Source organism: Raphanus sativus, chromosome 9, assembly GCF_000801105.2.
Source record: "Raphanus sativus cultivar WK10039 chromosome 9, ASM80110v3, whole genome shotgun sequence".
NCBI classification, from domain to species: Eukaryota; Viridiplantae; Streptophyta; class Magnoliopsida; order Brassicales; family Brassicaceae; genus Raphanus; species Raphanus sativus.
The window spans coordinates 12,937,019-12,959,839 of NC_079519.1; the positions used below are offsets into that span (position 1 = coordinate 12,937,019).

General features: G+C 38.6%; 1 protein-coding gene, 2 long non-coding RNA genes and 1 other non-coding gene across 5 annotated transcripts; 1 reads left to right on the top strand and 3 right to left on the bottom strand.

The window, feature by feature from the left end:
* Nucleotides 1-8,516: 8,516 nt before the first annotated feature.
* LOC108819843 (uncharacterized protein At4g04775-like) lies at nucleotides 8,517-9,120 on the bottom strand. Its single transcript, XM_018592866.2, has 2 exons — nucleotides 8,962-9,120; nucleotides 8,517-8,870 (listed from the first exon to the last, which is right to left on the bottom strand). The coding sequence occupies exons 1-2, from the start codon at nucleotides 9,118-9,120 to the stop codon at nucleotides 8,517-8,519; spliced, it is 513 nt and encodes a 170-aa protein (XP_018448368.2).
* A 4,916-nt stretch (nucleotides 9,121-14,036) lies between these two features.
* LOC130500578 (small nucleolar RNA U3) lies at nucleotides 14,037-14,254 on the bottom strand. The gene has a single exon (XR_008939197.1). It is a non-coding gene; the product is annotated as a small nucleolar RNA U3 (small nucleolar RNA).
* A 1,428-nt stretch (nucleotides 14,255-15,682) lies between these two features.
* On the top strand, nucleotides 15,683-17,308 carry LOC130499571 (uncharacterized). Of its 2 annotated transcripts, XR_008938447.1 has the most exons (4): nucleotides 15,683-15,888; nucleotides 15,972-16,717; nucleotides 16,824-16,871; nucleotides 17,029-17,308. It is a non-coding gene; the product is annotated as an uncharacterized LOC130499571 (long non-coding RNA). The 2 variants fall into 2 exon arrangements; XR_008938446.1 differs by lacking the exon at nucleotides 17,029-17,308 and having other exon boundaries at nucleotides 16,824-17,021.
* A 3,167-nt stretch (nucleotides 17,309-20,475) lies between these two features.
* Nucleotides 20,476-21,782, bottom strand: LOC108833325 (uncharacterized). Its single transcript, XR_008938532.1, has 3 exons — nucleotides 21,703-21,782; nucleotides 21,410-21,513; nucleotides 20,476-20,922 (listed from the first exon to the last, which is right to left on the bottom strand). It is a non-coding gene; the product is annotated as an uncharacterized LOC108833325 (long non-coding RNA).
* Nucleotides 21,783-22,821: the final 1,039 nt, after the last annotated feature.

Genomic DNA, 22,821 nt, shown 5'->3' on the forward strand with positions numbered 1-22,821 from the left:
TTTCCAGCTGGACGACTTACAAATAAGTCGTCTGGAAGGTTTCCAGCTGGACGACTTACAAAAATACATCTTGAAAGGGAATAGTAGAAAGGTAGTCTAAAACACTGGACGACTTAAAATACACTGGACGACTTAAATACACTGGACGACTTCGTAAAGGTCGTCTAAAAAAATACACTTGAAGGGATTATTAGAAAGGTAGTCTAAATACACTGGACGACTTCGTAGAAGGTAGACGAAACACTGGACGACTTAGAAATTAGTCGTCTGGACGGGTAATCAAGACTGGACGACTTATATTTAGGTCGTCTGGACAACTAGTCAACTGGTTGTGTACATTGTGGTTTCGTATGGGCCAGTTTCCTTGCAGTTTGAGCATCTCCGTGCCCCTGGTTCTTCCTGGGTTTGTGTCCCCTCATCCTAGATAGCTCCAACCAAGATTGCCATCTTGATTCTTCTGTCCCCCGGACCACGCTTTACGTTTGGAGGAAGCATTCTCGTTCCTCAATATGTTGTGACACGATAGGATATATATTCTCTGAGTATCCTGCATACAGATGATTCTTTGAGTAAAGTGGACATACAAGTGTGTCGATATGCACACCAGCATGTGTTCCAGCTGCTATAGCATGAGAGCAAGGTATTTCTCCACTCCATAGACACCACAACCACACTTTACATGTTCCAATCAACCGCACAGTCCATTTTGCCACCCTTTGACAAAGAAACGCCAATCCATCAATTGGTTCGACCGTCATCGTATCCGCTATCTCTGATCGAACAGCAAGCAAGTACAACACCCCGGCTATGTACAGTTGGGAGACTCAAAGCATCTTGTCTCCTTTTCCAATACCATTTCCTAACCTTCTGCCTTATGAACTCCAGCAGGAACGGAATCGGAAATCTCTTGCTCGCTTCAGGTGCGGAATTAATAGATTCAGCGATGTTGCTTGTTTTTATGTTGAACCTGTTCCCCTTACAATAAACCCTTGACCATAGCTTGGCTCGCCTTCTCCAAATACGTTGCAAGTTCCGGGTTTGCACTCCGTATCTCAGCCATGTACCGTTAAAATCGGAAAAAATCGACCCGTGTGCGCATAAGCAGCCCCTTTCACCAAGTACATGAGATGTTTCCCTTTAAACTTTTTGACAATGTTATCTTGAAGGTGATAATAACATATTCCTCGGGTTGCCCAAGGAAACACCTTCTCACACGCACTTTTAATGGCCGCGTGCCGGTCAGAGACTATCACCAGAGGCTTGTCATGAGATATACAACTAGCCAATTTTGTGAAAAACCATTCCCAAGAAGGTTCATCTTCAGCATCCACGATCCCAAAAGCCAATGGGAATATCTGAAAATGCCATCTTGTGCGCTGCAACTAACATAACACCTCAACTTACTTTCCACTCCCTAGGTGAGTTCCATCCACCACAATGACCCTCTCTGATACTTAAAACCCTTTGATAGAAGCTCCAAAAGAGAGAAATAGATACTTAAATCTTTTCTCAGAATCAAGTTCTATAGCCGTGATAGAATCAGGATTTGCAATGGAGATTTGCTCGAGATATGAAGGCAGACGCGAATACCCTTCTTCTGCTGATCCTCTCACCAATTTCTGTGCATATAACAGTGCTCTGTATGAAGTGGTGTAATCAAGCGTCATGCCAAACATGTCTTCATTGCATCAAGTGATATGCTGTGGAGTTATCCCATCAATGATCCCAACACGATCAATGAAAAGACTACCAACATACTTTGGAGTACAGTGTCTCCGCTGAGCGATTCGGTCTCCAATTGAGCATAAATGTTTTTCCACATACTTTGTTACCACAAAACGTGTACCCATGTTCACACTCGCTCTGATCTTCCATCCACAACCGCTAACCCGACATATTGCCACAAGGAGAGTTTTTGTTGATTTGTATATTCTGAAAGAAAACCCTACCCCTCACTGCTGTCAACCGCAGCTCTGAAAGCAGTGCATCCTTGCTAACAAAACTCTGGTTGACATAGATGTGGTACAATCCGATTTTCCTCCTTCAATAGCATTTGTCTTAGCATATGTCTTTTCAATTTCTTCAAAACAAATATTATCATCATCTTCCTCGTCCTCATCTAGAACCTTTCCATAAAAGACTGTAATCCCCACCATTCTGATCCGTTTCACCAACAATAAGTGTTATCAGCATCCTCCTCCCATTTTCCTCCTCCCCATTTTCCTCCTCCCCATCTTGATTTTCATCTTCAACAGACTCATTATCACCAACATCTTCAAAACATTCATCAGCCTCATCATTATCACCAACATCTTCTTCCCATTCACCAGCTTCATCATTATCACAAACATCTTCTTCCCATTCACCAGCTTCATCATTATCACCAGCTTCTTCTCTTTTCTCTGAAACCGTTTCCACCTTGCTGCGGCTTGATACACAAAGACATACTCTATGCGTTTTGAGTATCTCGAGCAAGTTTCGAACTTGTCTATCACTTGTAACATGAATGGGAGGACTGCTTGGAGTCATCATCATTTCTGCTGGTAATGAGTGCTAATCTCCACAGTCACTGATTCATGTCCAGGTTATAATCTTCTTGAGCCATTGCAAACAAGTTCAGCATGTGTTGAATCTTCATTCAATAAAAACAATCTTGCTCCTTTGAAGATCATCAACCACAAAATCCCAACGGAAATCTCTCAACAACCATTCTCCATACACTGCATGTAACTTAAAAATCATCTGCAAATATCAAAATAAAACACATTAAAACATAGAGAAAATGAAGAAGTTCAAAAAACATTATCGCAGACGACTTAGATTTTAAGTCGTCCAGAAGACTTAAAGGTAAGTCGTCTAAAGAGGTCACTTTTGCAATTGAAAATTAAAAGGGACGACTTAATTCTAAGTCGTCCGGCTTTGTTTGTTAAAAAAAAAAATTCAGACGACTTATATATAAGGTCGTCTACGAAAAACGGCTAGTTTTGCATTTGACCGAATCGTGTCAGATCTTTGACTATTTCTGGACGACTTATAAATCAGTCGTCTCTGGAAAGTAAAAATTTCAAATATTTATTCAAACTAGACGACTTACACGTAAGTCGTCCCAGGTTAGTTTTGTAAATTGAAAAATAAAACTTGAAATTTAACTTTCTCCAGACGACTTAACTAAAAAGTCGTCCAGCTAGACGACTTAATTTAAGGTCGTCCGGGATAAGCAAGGTTGGACGACTTAATTGGGAAAAATTCTGGACGACTTTGCTTTCCCCGGACGACTTTAAATTAAGTCTTCTGACGGGACGACTTTATATTATGTCGTCTGGTAAAAAATTAAATTATGAAGTTTTATTTTTCAACTACAAAACTAACCTAAGACGACTTACACGTAAGTCGTCTAGTTTAATAAAATATTGAAATTTTAACTTTCCGAGAGACGACTGAATTATAAGTCCCAGAAATAGTCAAAGATCTGACACGATTCGGTCAAATGCAAAACTAGCCTGTTTCTCGTAGACGACTTATATATAAGTCGTCTGGACTGTTTTTTTTCACCAAACAAAGCTGGACGACTTAGTTTAAGTCGTCCGTTTGACCAGAAGACTCATCAGTAAGTCTTCTACATACAGATGACTTACTTGTAAGTCTTTCTACGCGAACAGATTTTGAAAAAAATTCAAATTCGTACCTTCAACTAGGTGAGATGACTTTGTTTGCACACAGGGTCTTCTCCAACCACCCAGAACCTCAAACGAAAGCAACCGTAAGTCAAAACGAAAGAAATATGGCTCCAAACAATTTTGAATCAAAAGCTTCAGTTTTTTGGATGAATATGGAGAGAAAGTGAAAGAAATGTTGTTTTTAGTTCATAACAATTGAAACAGAGAGAGTGTAAAGAGATTTACGTGCATTAAAGGGCATTAAAAGCTCCAAACAGTTCGTACAAGGTTGTTCCCACTATTCATGGCAGTGGCAATATTGTAAATACTTGAAGAAAATGAGGTTGAGACAGTAAAGAAGCCATTTTCGAAAAAAAAAAAAAAAAAGGGTTAATGGCATTTTCGTAGATAAAATGCAGATGTGGGGTTAAAAACTCAAAAAAAAAATGAGTCAAAAGAAAAGGTTAGTTTTCTGTTTGAATTCAAGTTTTGAGTCACTTTTGCAATAAGCCCAATTATTAATGCCAGTTATGTTTGAACCAAAGAAAAAGAAAAATTGAAGTCTAACTCATTTAACTAAAGTACGATAACAACAGGATGCTCCGTAGAATGGGTCAGTATATGTGTGGAGGGAAATATTTTCACAGAAAAAAACGAATCCACGCGGGAAATGATAAACCACATAATTGCAGACCCAGTTTCCATATAACTCGGACAAGTAAGTGTGTGTGAGACCATATTCAAAATATGAATAATGCAAAGAGTACAAAAAAAGACAGAAATATCACATGGGTTGTTAACAAAAAAAAAGAATATCACATGGGAGTTTTTCTACCTATCTCACTTCACTAAAAATAATATGAGTTGATTGCCGTAAAAGGCACATTTTGAGTTTTCGTTACACTGAGAGGCAGATTGCGCTTGAGAGGCACATTTTTTTGTCTGTAGCGGTGTGCTTTCGCGCTTATACCCTCACTTAAGGCAGACCCGCTTTTGGTTTGGTTTTTGTGTTCGGTTTAGAAGCTTTCGAATCGGTTTGATATCAATAAAGATGAGGTTTGTTGCTTTTTGTAACTGACCGTTGGATTAGATGAAACCTTTTTGAACTAGCGGCTTAGATCTGAACAACTTTATTGAGCGTTGAGGTTGAAAATGACGTGAATTTAATGCACAGCTGTGTTCGGCTTTGGGGAGCAAGACAGAAACTCTCTCATCGGAGACAGAAGAGGCAAAGAGAGGCAAACTAGGTTTTTTTTTTGTTTTTGGGACTTGTTTTCACTGTACGATTGGGTTTTGTCATCTTTGCCTATCCGTTTGACAATGTTTTTTCCTTGTTGCAGTTGCCATGGAGGAGCAGTGTTTGGTGATTTGTGGTGATTGGGTTTGTGGACACGGAAGCCGGTGGGAATTTGTTGTAGACAAACAGCAGATGGGTAGACTGGTTCCTGTCTCGGACGGTATTACTGTGAAAGAGCTTGGAGGTTATGTTTTGAGAGAGTTTGGAAAGGACGAGACGTGTTGGGTAGCTATTCTTAGCTACTGGCCGCCAAGTAGCATGGAGCTTGCCACAGGGATTCGCACACCTCCAGTTCAGCTAACAAGTGATGGAGCAATCAAGTATTTCGTGCAGCACTTAAGGGTTAAGGGTTGTATGAATCTTTTTGTACGTTTCGAGCAGAAGATTTCAGCAGTTGATTCGAGCCCCAATGTTGATGACACTGGAATGGGCTTCGTGACGCCGGTCTCCTTAGCTCCTAAGCGTTCGGCAACATCTGTCTCTGGTGTTTCAAACGGAGTTAATGTCTCTACTGGTGCTTCGAAGGCTAAAGGTGTGAACTTTATCGATTTGGAGTTTATAAACGAGGTTGAGAGAGTTGAGTCTGAGTTGAACAGCGTGGGTAAAAGTGGTGGGGCTGAAGTTAGGAGAGGTTCTCGTGGTGGGGAGGGTAGCAATAACGTTAGCAGAGTAGTTGAAGGTGAAGTTTCCAGCGGAAGCAGTGAAGGGGAGGAGGACAGGACTGAAAGAGCAGTTGATGAGCGAGACGTCAGACCGAGAGGATATGATAAAGACTTCTGGAAACCATTGCTGGACTCTGACTACAAAGGATCAAATGCTGTGAACGTCATCTACAATGAAGACGAAATTGTTGATGGTTTAACGAGAGGCAGTGGAGGTCGCCGTTACAACTGTACCACAAATGATGTATTTGAACATGTTGCTGAGGTAGGTGGGTCAAGCCGTGGCGTTAGGTTTCGTAAAGATGAAGACTTGCGCAAGCAAAATCCATGGCTTCGTGGTGTGGATGCAAGTGTGAATGTGGATAGGCCGCGACGTGCGTCCACACGAAAATTAGAAGAAGTGGATGACGAGGAGTTTGATATACCTCCGCTCTTTGATGATACAACGTACGCTGCACCAGAGATACCTGATATGGACTTGGATGAGAGGGATGGGAGAATTTATGTTGGCAAGGTTTTTGGGAACAAGGAAGATTGCCAGATATCTTTGGCTATATATGCTATTAAGAACCAGTTCCATTTCAAGCAGACAAGAACCAAGGTTGATTCATTTGTGGTTGAGTGCCCTGATAAACATTGTGATTGGCGTGTTACAGCTCATGAGATCAGGGGGTGTGGTTATTATGAGATAAGGAAAGCTCAACTAGACCACCGATGCCCAATTGAGTCAAGACAGGGGTATAAGAGCAAAGCTACCTCTAAGGTTATTGCTGCTGTGTACAAATCTAAGTTTGGTGAGACTGGTAAAGGACCTATGGCTACTGAGTTGCAGAAAATGGTGCTAGAAGATCTTAGAGTGACAGCATCTTACATGAAGTGCTACAGGGCTAAAGAGAAAGCTGTTATGGGTGTTCATGGTTCAGAGGAAGACTCATACCTGAAGCTTCCCGAGTATTTACACATGTTGAAACTTGCTAATCCCGGGACGGTTGCTGATTTGGAGACTGAGGTGGATGAAGATGGAGATGAGCGCTTTCTTTATTTGTTCCTTGCTTTTGGTGCATCAATTGCTGGGTTTAAACATCTACGTCGTGTGCTTGTGATTGATGGTACACACCTAGGAGGTAAGTACAAGGGAGTGTTGCTTACTGCTAGCGGACAGGATGCAAATTTCCAAATTTTCCCCTTGGCCTTTGCTGTTGTGGACAGTGAGGACACGGACGCGTGGACTTGGTTCCTCCAGAAGGTTGAACGCATATTAGCTGATTCTCCAAGTCTAGCTATTATATCTGATCGTGCCACAGCCATCTCCAATGCTGTAAAATGTGTCTACCCATCCGCTCAACATGGTGCCTGCATTGTTCATTTGGCACGGAACGTGAACTCGCGTTACTCAAGCAAACACTTGGCGAAAATGGTAACTGAAGCTGCAACTGCTTACAGGATAAGGGATTACAGAGATAAGTTCAGTAAGGTTAGAGCAACTAACAGTGCATGCGGTGTGTACTTGGGGAATATAGGGTCTGGTCATTGGTCAAGGGCTAACTTCCCGGGTGAACGTTATAATATTATGACTAGTAACATTGCTGAGCAACTCAACAACGCTTTGGTGGAAGGAAGGTCTTCACCAATCATGGAATTGGTAATCTTCATTCAAAGGATGATGACAAGGTGGTTCTCTGCAAGGAGAAAGAAAGCAGAGAAGCATAGAGGGGTGGTAAGCGTTGAGGTGGATAAAGAGATGACTAAGAACATGGCAACCATGAAGGGTAGCAAAGTGAACTCGGTATCTAATTGGACTTGCGAGATTGTGGGAAAGTTTGGTAGTAAGGAACGTGTGATGCTTGCTGAAAAGAAATGTGATTGCAAGTATTTTGATAGGATCCAGATACCTTGTGGTCATGCCATGATTGCTGCCGACAGCTTGGGATTGACATATGAACCCTTGGTTGGTCACTGGTACAAGACAACGACTTGGAGAGAGACATATGCTGGTTTAATCAGTCCCGAAGGAGATCCAAAAGATGTAGATGTCCCTGAAGACGTGAAGAAGAAGGTGGTGATGCCGCCTTTGACGTCAAGGCCACCAGGCCGGCGTAGGAAGAACCGGATGGCTTCCACTGGTGAATTTCCAGTAAGTGTGTGCGTAGATGATATGTTTTTATTTTGATTTAACAATTTTTGGGTAACTCCGCTTATAATGGTTGCTTGGATAACAAACTGCAGGTGACTAAGAAGAAGAAGCTAATTCCTAACAGGTGTGGAAGATGCGGTGGAACCGGGCACAACAGGACCCGTTGCACCGAACCGATATAGAGAGTTTTGTATCGCGTTTCGTTTTTTGCCGTTATCAAATGTGGGCTTGGCACACTCATTTGGATGAGGGAATCCTGTTACTTTCCCTTGCTCAAACATAGTTAATCAATTTAATTTGGTTATCTGCGGAAAAGTTTTTTTTAAGTTGTGGAAAGGATTGTGATAACAGAATTTCTTTTGTTTTGGGAGTTTATTGTGGTTTTTGAGACATATTTTGAAGTTAGGATTTTGTTTAACTTGTTTCCATATTTTGGTGTATTTATGGTAAAACAGCATAAATTAGGAGTTGGTTTATCTTTTGAATGAAGGAATTGAAAACCTACAGAAAGTTGTAAAGAATAGAGTAAACCAACTTCCTCTTATGACAATTTGTGTTCGGACAGTACAGGCGTTCTCCGAACACAGCAATTGCGTCCACAATTGTAAACCGAACACAAGGGAGTAAGCATTAAGACACTACTGGAAACTGAGAAACATTTTAGATTCTTACATAGCAATAATCTGATTCTTAAATAGTATCGGCTAGTGAGATAACATTACTACAAACAGAATTAAGTGATGAGAATTACAGAGCCATAAAAAAGTTTAAAGGAACTTCCAATATAAGCATGTGATTGCTCCAACGATTGCCACAGCAGCAAGAAAGTTGTGGGTGGTGCCACTGTCGGCAAGCGGTTTTACCACCGTGTTTGAAGACACGATAGCCTCAAACTCTTCTTTCATCTGTCTTGTGGCTTGACGAATCTCTTGCTTCATCTGCTTGATGTGTTCATCCACCTTGAACACACACTCAGCCTTGTGTAGATCTATCTGTTCAGAGACGGTTTTGCTTAATGTCTGAATGTCGTGTACGAGATCCATGATTTTCGCATCCAACATCCTAACTTCGTCTAAAATGGCTTCGTCTTCCCATTTGAAGAGGTGTGACTCTGTTTTCCTCTGAAATCATCAATGTAAATGTCAAAACGATATCATAATCATAACAGTTAGTGTGGTTTGGGTGGTGTGTTGTATGTGTCGGCGAATTTACCTGAAGTGCTACTTCGCAGCGGTAGAATCGGCGGAATGGGTTTTCTTTGGTTTCTGAAGCCCAGACAACGAGTCCTTTGCCACACCAACATTTAATGGGAACGCCGTGGACTGTCCTCCGTGCCGCCGATCGGGAAGACGTAGATGAAGAGGTGCTCATCGATCTGGAGAGGGGATCTGAATGAAGGGACGAGTTCTCTACGTAGAAGATGCGTTGGAGGTGAAACCCTAATTGAGATTTGGGATGACACGATTTAAGCAAGAGAAAGTGTTTACGGAGAAAACCGGTTTGTTGATGCCGGTCTAACCAACCGGAATGGACATATTTAATTGGTTTAACTCTTAATTTGTTTTTTGAGTAGTCATCTTTGGAAAGATTCAAAATTGTTTATTGGTTTAGTTTAGAGTGAGCGATCAAAAATCTAGGATTTAAACAAAAAACAAAGTGAACATGGAACCCAATCACTAGGAAACGATTAATAGATAGAAAGTAGTAGTTAGAAGCAGAAAATAGTTTAGGAACACAAAGAGAATTCTACGCAGAAATAACAGAAACAGAAATAGTCATGGAGACAGAGAGGTGAATCGAAACAACAGCAGTAACAGGACACAATCTTTGTTCAAGGCATTGGTGGGGCATGATAGGCAGGTAGAACGATGGTCTTGTAGACATCCATTGCGTATTGTTTGCGCATGTCGTCCACATTGGTGTCTGTGAGACCTGACATCTGTGGATCTGGATCACCGTGAGCATGGAGCTCCATGAACTTGATGCTAAGGGGTCCACAATCACCTCCACGCTCGTTTATGTAGATGTCTTTCATCCTCTTCCAGTAAAAGGGCTTAAGACCACGGAACTGAGTCTGCTGGGGTTTGGCGACCTTCTTGACTAGGTAGGGAAGTGAAGTGAGTAGAGCCTCCATAAACTTCACAACCTTCTTATCACCGTAAAGCGATGGTAGGGGATCCATGATCTCGACGTATCCCATGTCGAGGTTTATCGCCAGGCCAACCCAGTGTCTATCCCCCCAGATCATTGGGGTGTATATGGTGACAACATCCTCCATCCACTTCCCCCCCGGCTTAAGCACCAAGTCTGTGAGGTTCTTCTCCCATTTGAATCTGTCTTTCCTTCTGATCAGTTTGAACCTCTTCCACACCTCCTGAATACTTGACGTTAGGAATGGTGTTTTGAACGCAAGCTTCTCCCTCTCAAGCAGTACCCGGTTCTTGCGAGCATGTACATCAAAATCTCCATGTGCTGCATGAAGATAAACAGCAAAAAAACAAACAATCAGGAACTACTATTACAAGTACACAATCGCCAAATATCCCAAGAAGCTTCCGTATGCTTTTTTATAATTGTTGCCTACAATCTAACAATCAACATACGCGATAAGTGTTCATCTGAAACTAAACAACCTCCAATAGCTACTAGACAATATGATAACATCCACTACATATCGAGATGGTTTTATCGTGACACTTACAAATGTGGTAACCCATTTCTGCGGCTCCGCTATCTCAAGCACGAATTTGTTGGAGAAGTCGAATTTAGAGGGAGTGATGTGCAACCTGTGAAAGGACATTAGACACACAAAATGTAATTCTGTTAGGGCCTTCGGATAGATTTATAACGCTACTAATGAAATAATGATTCACTTACACATGCTGTTTTGTTTGGAGAGTGGAGTCGAATCGTTCCCACATCGTCTCTGGGAGGGGGGGGAACGAGGCAAATCGCTGGAACAGACGTACAATTAAACAGCTCAGCTGCGAGCAACGCTTCCTCTTCGGAAGGCTGATGCATTGGGGTCGGCCTTGCTGGTGATGAGTCGCTCAGCTCAGTACAATCATCCGTCGCATTATCCTCCTGGACAAGAAAAGATTTGGACTTAAGCATTGTGTCCTAATGGGCCTAAACAACGGTAAAGAGAGAAGAATGATCAGTACCTGACTCTGGTCGAAGTTAAGTTTAGGTATTGAGATCCGTCTGGATGTAGCAGTTGCAGCGAAGGCGTTGACTGTGGCCGCATGCTCTTCAAACCCGCTGCTTTTCGTGGGAGAGGTATCTGGAGTGATAGGATGTGGTGGAGGTTGATCATCTCTTCTCGTTGAAGTGTCTTAACGTGGGTTTTCAAGTGATGAAGCGTCAGGACTTATTGGATCAAAAATTTCAAGACCTTCATTGAGGAGGTGGTGTAAGGCAGGACTGTTAGGATGATCAGCAGCAGTGTAGATCTCTGACTTGTATATGACAGGTGGCGACTCCGGAGTGTACAGCCAGGGGGGAGTGGCAGAGGGTGAAGCTGCGAGTGGTAAGGACTTTACTGGTGTAGTGCCTTCTGGAACTGGTGGAAAAGAAGTAGTGGGCTCTGGAGAGTTGTGGACAAGAAGTCGGAGGTCAGTTACCTTGGGTTCAGAATCTGTGTGTGCAGGGCTCTTGTGTTCAGGAAGGTTGTGTTCAGTGTCCATTGGTTCCAGGTCTGTGTGTGCAAGGTTCATGTGGACGGGGGATCTGTGTTCTCGTATGCCGTATTGCTGAGCTCCGTATTGGCTGATAACAGGTGAGTTGCAGTGAGTCGGGTCTTCCTCCATAGGTGTAGGAGATTCCTACGAGTGGACGATAATAGTTAGATTCGTTATGTGTAATAGCATACTTTGTTGTTAAAGATAAAAAAGATAGAAAATGTACTGTTGTAGGTGCTTTAGCCTCTGTAGTTTGTTCTTCGTTTTCGGTTTGACAGCCTCTTGATTCAAGATTAGCTTTGCAGTCAGACGATATGACTGTGTGAAAAGCTGTTCGCGTGCTGTGGCTCCGTGTCTTTCTGCGTTTGATCAGCTGTCGCATCGCCTTGAAATCTTTCCGAAGTTTTGAGACCTGGGAGGAAACCGTAGTCAACAATCCGATAATCTGGTCGTTGGTGTTGCTGGGATTCGAAGCTGTTCTAGAGAAGTAGTTGCTGATCCTTCTCTGCTTGCGGGAAGAGGATGGTTTGATAATGGTCTTGGTGGGTTTCAGAACATGCCTCCTAGGTTCTGGTTGCTCCTTTGGAGGTTTATACATCAGTTTAGGACAGCCCCTAAAACCCCCAGGCCATAGATGCTTCTTGAATAGGTGGTTGTTCGATATGAGGCTCTCCATGTAGGTTACACGGGCGTCAACTGCGGCTTCAGGCCAGACACCCCATTCATGTTGTGGTTGCATGCGGATAGGTATCAGAGAGGTCACCGCAAGCTGCATAAACAAATGAAAAAATAACAGAACGATCAGACAATTTAACATCAGTAAATATATAGATTATTCTGCAACAAGACATGAAACTAACAGGTTGACTGAGTTCTGCAAAAATAACCAAAAATTGAGAAACTAATTCGAGTACTTACATCCTGCTCAGCTTCCACGCGTAGAATGTCATTGTAGTTGATGTTCGCGTGCACAGGAAGATGGGGTTCTTCAAGATCACTTATTGATAGCGTGTCTAAGGGGGCTGGGATTAGGGACTGCAATCTAGGGACGGCCTGAAATGCTAGGAGTTGCAACGCTAGGGGAAAACCCTGAAGCCGGTATGTTTCCTGTTTCAGCAGACTGACAAGCTCACCAGCAGGATCTTCGCAATCCAATGGCGGTTTCATGCAATTGATGGTCTTGAGAAATGATTCTCTGCCCCAGGGGTGTTGGCAGAAAGCGTCCACATCCTGAACCATCTTGACATACTTCAGAGTAGGGCGTGTCTTCTGCTGATGAGCAATAAGGACACCGTCGACGATTAGTATCAACGCTATCTGCAACTTCTTGCGCCGTGGCATCCTTATGTCGCTCTCGAGTCTGTGCCGAAGATCAGCAATAGTGACAAACTTCTTCTTCCCGAGCAGCCTAATCCAGTCTGGATCACTGTTGGCTTTGCTCTGGTCTTCTAGTTCGATCTCGTAGTCTGCAGGGAAATCACCACATGGTAACCCTGTGATGGTGCCAAACTCTTGGAGCCCAAAACGAACGGCGTCGCTTCCAAAAACTGACCACAAGGTGTGCCTGTCCTCGCAAAGAAGTTGTCTGGTGAGAAAGGCGTGGATAAGTTTGCAGGAGACAGGACACTGACGTGCAGGGAGATCAAACAGCCCTCCGAAGGAAGAGTTCTTGATGTACTGCAGCTCGTCCGTGTCCTTTAGGACATTCTGAATGAAAGGTAGAATGTCTGGCTTGGAGAAAATGTTATGGCGACCGGTGGGGAATCGATCTGTCGCGAAGAGCCTGGATGGGAGCCTTTTGTCGGGTTTACTCTTCTTTTGTCCTACAAAACAATGGATCTCCAGTACGTGAGTATCAAAACAGAACTCAACTAAGAACAAAAACAAAAGAAAACTGACAGACAGTGTGAACCTCTGGTTGGAAGTAAACAAAAGTAAAACACGATCACAAACCCTAGAAAAGACAATTACAAACCCTAGAAAAGACTCTGGTTGGAAGCACATTGTTATAATGACAGTCAAACGATAGCAAAACTTCAAAATATGTATGAAAGTCGAAGGAATAAAAAACTCAGAAAGTCGAAGGAATCGTACCTTTCATATCGGGAGAAGAAGTTATGAGTTGTCGGAACCGACAAACTGGTAAATCCTGGGACTGAACGAACAGATAGGCGAGATTCGGGAATTAGGGTTCGTCGTCGCCGCCGCTTCTTTGGGAGAGAAAGATAGAGTGCGAGAATTGGGAAAATGAAAGAAAATGAACAGACAAGGGTTGGGGTTTGGTTTAATGGATATTGGTTTAACTTTTTGGTTTGAGGCGAAACCATCGGTTTAGTTTCGATTAGTCTTAGGGGCAGTGGAGTCTTTGACTAGAGAAGAAGTGATCTTCAAGTGGATTGTGTCTTTTCTTGATATATGAAACTCATAATGTGTCCTAGGGGGTAATAAAATCTTTTTTATTTAATAATCAAAATTTTCTTAAACGATTTCGGTTAGAGAAAATGAATTTTGATCTTCAGTTATAGCTAAGATTTTTTCTCCTTGTCTACAAACTTTTTTTACATCAAAAGATCATTCGATTACTCAAACTGATATAGTTTAAATGAGAACTTGTTAGACAAGGTTGCGACCACTCTAGCCTTGGTTAAACCCAGACTAGGTAGCAATCCTCTACAGCGCAGAGACTCCTAAAAGAAGTGTACCCACTAATCCTATTCATATCGCACAGCCACTATTCATCATCAGGTTTTTAGGGCATTTCTCTTTAGAAAACAAGGATACAAAGGTACAAGCCTATAGAACATATCATGTTCAAGTAAGATCATAAAGTTGTGTGTGTTGTTTAAGGTTGGTGCATTGTTTCATTGTTTTATAGTTTTTTGATGAATGAAACAAGATTTAATCTATTGGTTTACCTCAATTTATTTTTCTACAAATTGATTTCAAGTAATAAGTTTAGCATAAACTTGAACCGAACTTAATAATACTTAAGATGCATGAAAGGAAAATTACAGTATAAAACATGTACTGATAATAATCTCTTTGGCATAAAAAGTGTAAATAAATTTTCAATAAAATAATTGCTGTTATGAATATTGTGTGATGTCTATTATGGAATGTTCTAGATTTATTTGTTCCCTACTTTAAGTTACTTGTTCCCTACTCCAAGTTATTAGACTTTGTCTCCAAGTTATGTAATCCTATATAAGGAACTCATTACTCATGGAATAATAACAATTCATTCATCCCTAAGCCATACGGCTCTTTCTCTCTCTCTTTAGTTCGATCTGTTCTAAGACAAGAACACTAGGATTAGAACACGTTATCAGCACGAGACTCTAAACCCTAACTAAAATCCGGCGACCACAAAAACCCTAATTTCGGCCGCAACTTCAAACCGCCATATCTCCCTAACCGTAAGGATCCAGACGACGAGCCACCCACCAAACTGAAGATCTTGACGAGACGAATCCAGCGCCGCAGACCACGCAGTGATCGGACTCCAGACGCGCCGTCACCTTCCAGTGCAAGCCGCGCCGTCAACAAACTCGGAGATCATCCCAAAACCCTAGCCGCCACTTCCTCTCTCTAGATCTTCTTACATCCGATTTTCTCTCTCTCTCTCTTTAGTTCGATCTGTTCTAAGACAAGAACACTAGGATTAGAACAGATCGAACTAAAGAGAGAGAGAGAGAGAGAGAGAAAATCGGATGTAAGAAGATCTAGAGAGAGGAAGTGGCGGCTAGGGTTTTGGGATGATCTCCGAGTTTGTTGACGGCGCGGCTTGCACTGGAAGGTGACGGCGCGTCTGGAGTCCGATCACTGCGTGGTCTGCGGCGCTGGATTCGCCTCGTCAAGAGCTTCAGTTTGGTGGGTGGCTCGTCGTCTGGATCCTCACGGTTAGGGAGATATGGCGGTTTGAAGTTGCGGCCAAAATTAGGGTTTTTGTGGTCGCCGGATTTTAGTTAGGGTTTAGAGTCTCGTGCTGATAACGAGATAGCATCTCGGTTATGGCATTACAATCTCGGTTTTTAACGAGATAGCATCTTACACGCATAATGGACATCAAGGGGAAGTATTATGAATATTGTGTGATGTCTATTATGGAATGTTCTAAATTTACTTGTTCCCTACTCCAAGTTACTTGTTCCCTACTCCAAGTTATTAGACTTTGTCTCCAAGTTATGTAATCCTATATAAGGAACTCATTACTCATGGAATAATAACAATTCATTCATCTCTAAGCCATACGGCTCTCTCTCTCTCTTTAGTTTGATCTGTTCTAAGACAAGAACACTAGGATTAGAACAATTGCAGTATAAAACCCTCCTCCTGCATCTGAGATGATATCCCTTTCATCTGCACCATATGCTTCATATACAGTCGATGATCTTCTTGCTTAATTTGGACGAGAATATTTAAATATTCTAGATCCTGATGAACAGTTGGATACTTGTTTGTATGTTTTTTTTAATAAAAATTTTTACATCATATTAATTTTCTAATAAGATGATAATATTTAAGATTTGGACTCAACAACAGATCGGACGGAGAGTTTGGACAAAATCGAATGATATTTTGTCGAGGCCCATCTAAACTGGAGTAGGACTCCCAAGGGGACGTGTTTCAAATGTTTTGCGGTAGGTTTTTTCTAATTTTTATATTTAATAATTAATTATATACTTTTTAAAAAAAATCAACCAAAAAAATAAATGGTAAGCTATATAAAACAAGATGTAGATATACCTATCAGCAATTTAACTAAAATAACAAAATTATCCAAAAATAAATAATATATTCAAATATATAATTGTAAGTTTAGTATTTTAGTGGTATATTTAAGGGCAATTGTTTAAAATAGCACTTTTGAAAATTTTATCACAAAAATGACACCAGAAGGGAAAAGTCACAAAAATGACATTCATTAATGGACAAAATGTCCTTAATACCCTTGTTTTATATTAAAAAAATAAGAAAACTTCTATGATATCTCTCTCTCACGACTCTCTCTCTCTCACACGATTATTATTTCTCCGATCTCTCTCACGACGGGGCGACGACGAGATTCAATCAACTCTGGCAACGATGAACACTATCATCAACTCCGGCGACGACGAATAATGTCATCATCTCCAACGAAAGCACGAAGCTTTGATTCTATTATCTCCGATATGTTTCTAACGACGACGGCACCAAGACGACGGAATCCCAATCAACTCCGGCGACGACGAGCACTATCATCAACTCCGACGAAAATCACGAAGCTTTGATTCTCCAACGCCATCTCGGTATGATTCCAAAGTTTGGAGTTATGAGATTCAAATATGAGGCTTCAATCTTCAATGATAATGGTTTGAGAACTAATAAGTTTGTTTTGTTGTATTAATTGAACAGATATAACAAAGCAATTCGTGATTCACTTTGAGCAGTACAAAAGCTAAGGTAATCCATCTTATCTTCTCCAAAAGTTTCTATCTTGATGAGATTTGGTTATGCCCTTAACATGTTCGATAGAATGACAAAATCTTTCTGTGTCATTTTGAAAGCACTGATTGAGAAATATAATTAATGATCCTCTTGAGTTTTGTTGAACACTCAGGTCTTGCGATTATGCTGGTGTGTATGAAGATATTTGTGGTTATGATTGGAGTCCAGAAGCTAAAGATATGCTTGCTGCATTCTTAGGTTCTTTTTTTCTCTGTTAAAACCTTTTTAGTATGCCATGGTTTTTTGAACTAAAGCTCTCTGACAGATGCAAAGTGATTGTAAAGTGATTGTTAACTTTTATCTAGTCTTAAGCTTTGATCTACGTATTGACAGATTAATATAAAACATTCTTTTTTATAAGCAGCACCACTTTTGCATTTACAAGACATCATTTGTTCAATGTCTGGCCTTTAAATCGCGCCTCTTTGGTTATGTATAGAAATGTGAGCTTATTTATTCACAAAGATAAATGTATCTTATCTAGGATACCATTTGTCATATTCGGGATGAGTTTCCAGAAAATTAAAATGAGTAAACACTAGCCATTACTTAAAAAAGAATAAATTGTGAAAGCACAAGGATTGAACCTCAGAACGCACATCTTTAGTTATTTAAAGAAAGATGAACTTATTTATTCACAAAGATAAATGTATCTTATCTAGGATACCATTAGACATATTCATGATGGATTTCCAGAAAATTAAAATGAGTAAACATAAGTCATTATTTAAAAAAGGATAAATTGTGAAAGCACAAGGCTTGAACCCGAGAACTATTGGAAAGAGAATCTTAGTGTGCAGCCGCTATGCCAAGAGTGTTATACTTGCCAAGTGTTATAATTATACCGATATAAGATATTTATATTTAATTAAGAACAAAGATGGCTATCCTAAATTTGAAAAAAAATCTTACAAGACAATTCAAAAATAATTATCATGGCAATCTTAAGACAAATCTTGTTCAAGATAGCTATCTTAAATTTGAACAAAGTCTTCCAAAATCGGCAAAGTAAAAAGTCAAATACAACATAACACATAAAGCCTAATAATTACTAAGCTAAAGCTTAATAATGAGAGTTATCTTTCTAACCGTCTCATTCCAGACCAACAAACTTCCTTTCAGATTAGAGATCACAAAAGGTGTATTTGCTCCCACTTATGAAAAAAAAATCAAGGCCGGATATAACCTGCAACAATCAAATAATAAACGATATATATATTTGAGATTTTTTTCTCAAATGAACTCAAAATATGTTCAGGAAACCCATCCTAAATATGTTACACGCTATCCTAAATACAGTATATCCTAAAACCTTTGATTAATTTTTATTTCTCAAAATTAGACAACTTCATTTGATTGTTACCAATATGGTGTACAAATCTTATTTTGGTTAAAGCATGACATGTATAATTGAGATTTTGTTTCAAATGCACTCAAAATATGTTCTAGAAGCCCATCCTAAATATGTCACATGCTATCATAAATGCAATAAATCCTAACAAAATGATTAATTTTGTTTTCCAAAATTAGATAAATTCATATGATTCTTACCAATAGAGTGCATATTGGCTAAACACATGACATGTGTTTCCAGAAAATAAAATGAGTGTATTTTATTACATAAATCAGTTTCGAAGAGAATCAAAAAGCGTGTAAGGAATGTTATACAATTCTTGTTCTAGATGGCTATCCTGAATTGGAACTTAATCTTCCGGAACAACCAAAACAATATAATCAAAATCTATAAGAAATTCATTGGCTATAGAAATCTCCAAATAGAGTTCATTGTCTACAAAACAAAAAATACATATAAAACAGAGGAATAAAAAATTGAAAAATCTCCAAATAGAGTTCATTGTTTACAAAACAGAGAACACATATAAGAAATTCATTGGATATAGAAGTATCTCTTGAAAATTTAATAGTTAAATAAAATAAAATATTAGGATAGCAAATAAAATATTTATGAAGGGATTGTTGAAAATTTAATATTTAATTAAAAATGAAAAAATGTCGGCATAGCAGGTAAAATAATTAGGACTAGCTTCCTTAAATTTTAATATTTGATTAAAAATAAATTTTAAGGAAAGCAAGTAAAATATTTAGGAAGGGCTTCCTGACAATTTAATATTTAATTAAAAAGAAATTATATTAGGATATCAAGTAATATATTCAGGAAGGGCTTCCTGAAAATTTAATTTTTTTTTTAAATGTTAGGATGTTACATAACATGTTTACACTGAAATTTTAATATTTGATTAAAAATAAAGTTTAAGGAAAGCAAGTAAAATATTTAGGAAGGACTTCCTGACAATTTAATATTTAATTAAAAAGAAAATATATTAGGATATCAAGTAATATATTCAGGAAGGGCTTCCTGAAAATTTAATATTTAATTTTTTAAAAATGTTAGGATGGTAAATAATATGTTTAGAAAGGCATGCATGACTATTTAATATTTAATTAAAAATGTTAGGATAACAGGATGAAATAGTTAGGAATGGCTTCTTGAAAATTTAATATTTAACTAAAAGACAATATGTTAGAATAGCAAGTTAAAATGTATATATTAACAAAAATTGCATATATATCATATTTAGGATATCAAGTAATATATTCAGGAAGGACTTCCTGAAATCTAATATTTAAAGTTTAATATTTAATTAAAAAAGAAAATGTTAGGATAGTAAATAATATATTTAGAATATGTGCCTGGATATTTAATATTTAATTAAAAAGAAAAATGTTAGGATAACAATATGAAATATTTAGGAATTGTTTCTTGAAAATTTATTATTTAATTAAAATGTAATATGTTAGAATAGCAAATTAAAATGTATATATTAACAAAACTTGCATATATATCATTATAGGATATCAAGTAATATATTCAAGAATGGCTTCCTGAAAATTTAATATTTATTTAGAAAAAGAAAATGTTAGGATAGTAAATAACATATTTAGAAATAACTGCCTGAATATTTAATATTTAAAAAGGAAAAATGTTATGATATAAAGTAAATTATTTAAGAATGGTTTCTTAAAAATTTAAAATTTAATTTAAGAGTGGTTTCTTTAATTTCTACTTTTATATCACTACTTACATATTCATTTGTTGTTTGTTTGCATCTATTGAAGGAAATGTTGCTTATAACATTGTTAGTCTTTTGTTGCTTGTGCTTGTGAAACTTTGTAGTGTTTATAAAAGTTTCAGGAAGGATTTGTTTAGTTTCAGGAAGGATTTGATTAGTTTCAGGAAAACTTATAACATTGTTAGTCTTTTGTTGCTTGTGCTTGTGAAACTTTGTAGTGTTTATAAAAGTTTCAGGAAGGATTTGTTTAGTTTCAGGAAGGATTTGTTTAGTTTCAGGAAAACCTTCCAGAAAATCGGATGATAACAAAATTGAAAAACTTTTTTCTTGGTGTCTTGTTCTCCTTAAGCATGTTGATATCTTTGGTAAGCTCATGAATTTTCTTATGACATTGTTAGTCTCATGTTGCTTGTGCTTGTGATAATGTGTAGAGTTTTAAAAATTTCAAGAAGATTTGTGTAGTTTCGGGAAAGCCTTCCAGAAAATAATTATCAAGACAATCTTAAAACAATTCTTGTTCAGGATAGCTATCCTAAATTTGAATAAAGTCTTCCAAAATCGAAAAAGCAAAAAGTCAAATACAGCATAACACGTAAAACTTAATGATTACTAAGCTAAAGCTTAACTGAACCTTTAGATTGATGTCTATTCAAGTCTTGGAAATGGTATGCTACAAAAAAAAAGCCTAATCATTCAAGTTGGCGAAAAGAGATTTGTATCTTTGAGCAAGACCAAATATCCCAAGAGTGCCTCCAGTGTGAAGCATCACTACAATGCTCGAATTATCGTCCTCCTGCACAAGCTCTGTTGCTCTCTCCCAAGCAGCTAAAATATACATTGGATCCACTAAAACACCTGTCTCTTGCGCAATCTTCAGACACATCTCCATTTCTCCTTCCAAGACCTTCCCAAATCTGCAAGAACAAAAAGAAGAAGATATAACTTGAACCTTCAGTTGAGGCTTTTGATTGATACTCATCATGATTGAGACTTTTGATTGATACTCATCATGGTTGAGGCTTTTGATTGATACTCATCATGAGTTGTTTGAGGCTTTTGATTGATACGAACCATTTGTTCTCTATGGCTTCAAACACATAGGAATGGTCCATACAAATGGTCTGTATTAAACACATAGAGATTACATTACAAAGCACATAGGAATCATCTAATACCTTACCTTGGTTTACTTGAGGCTTTTGATTGATACTCATCATGATTGGAACAAATGGTCCGTACACATCAGCATTAAGCAACCAAATCTTCAGTTTTAGTTTGTTTGCTAATGCAACAGCTAAGGTAACTAAAATCAACCATAAAGTTACATACTTTCATTCTTCACAATATCATTTTGAATTTCATTCTCTCACGGAAAGTTTAAGGAAGATTCTCTGATATTACCAGCAGTGGAAGACTTTCCAACTCCGCCTTTGCCAGACGCAATTGGGATGATGTCTTTGACCCCGTGTAACCGGAGCTCTGTCGTCGCTGGCACTTGCAGAGCTCTGCAAAACACACAAAAGCAAATATTTTTGGATCTTATAGATCCATCTTAAGAACAAGGCATGATTTCACAGATCCATCATACGTATATACGAACCACACAAGAACGATCTTATCAACAACCAGGAAACACTGAAATACAAACTATTTCTCCACAAAGATACGAACCACACACAAGGGATAAGAGAAACCTTTGACGACAATTGAGACGGCGGCAAAACGACAGATCTGAGGGAGAAACCGAAAATGATGACGACACCGGAGATGAGGAAGTCAGAGATGATGACGACATCGGAGAGGAGAGGAGACGACGACGGAGAGAGGAGACGATGACGACGACGGAGAGAGGAGACGATGATGACGAGAGGAGAAGACGAGTAAAATGATTTTCATTTTTTTTAATTAATCATGGAGCATAAAGGTAAATGACACACTTAATGAAACCTATTTTTGTGATTTTTGACCCTGAGTGCTCTTTTGGGGATAAAAACTTGGACTAGTGCTATATGAGTCATTTTCTCTATATTTAATTGGAATTTTGTATTATAATTGTAATTTGAAGTATTTGACTTAGAAAATTACTACTCTTTCTTTTTATGATATTAATTGAAGAAATAATTCGAAACTAAAACATCACGTACAAAAATGAGTAATAACCCCCAATAGAGACTGGTAAGATTTAATTCAACATTTTGTTCGTTCGGATTTGATCCCTTTTCGATTAGGAGAGATGGCTGAGTGGAAAAATAGGTAAAAATCCATCTTTTTCTGCAAATATTTTTTTGAACAATGAAATACAAATACATAAAAAAGTAAAGTGGTTAAAAAAGTTTTTTTTTTTATATGTTTATCTGCTCGAACAGATCCAATCATGAATACCGTTTTTTATGGTATGCAATCGAATTGGAATATGTAATATCATAGGTGAAAATGAAATTACTTTTTTCTAGTCGTTACAAAACTCCATAAGTTCCAGCAGTATTTCTCAATTCTGTTCCATTTGGATCTATTTCTTATAAAAAAAAATCCCAATTGAATCTAGTCTCCGTTCATATCTACTTGCATATTGAAAAATAAATTATCGATATATTCAAGAAAAAAACGTATGAGAACGAAAATGTAATCAATGTTTTATAGTAAAACTAGATATGGATCCGTGAGTTGCGCGGGTTTTGATTAATATTTTAATTTAATGAACTACCTAATAATGAAAAATCCTTTTTAGTGAAATTGTATGATTTTTTACATATATTGTGTGAAAAACAATTATGAAAAAAATGTTGTTTTTCACAGAAGTTTTGGTACTTACT

Excerpts from the sequence above, each read along its gene's own strand:
- LOC108819843 (XM_018592866.2), bottom strand. The coding sequence starts at position 9,120 with ATGAGCACCTCTTCATCTACGTCTTCCCGATCGGCGGCACGGAGGACA. Across the intron at positions 8,871-8,961 it reads GCTGCGAAGTAGCACTTCAG|AGGAAAACAGAGTCACACCT; the intron begins GTAAATTCGCCG and ends TGATGATTTCAG.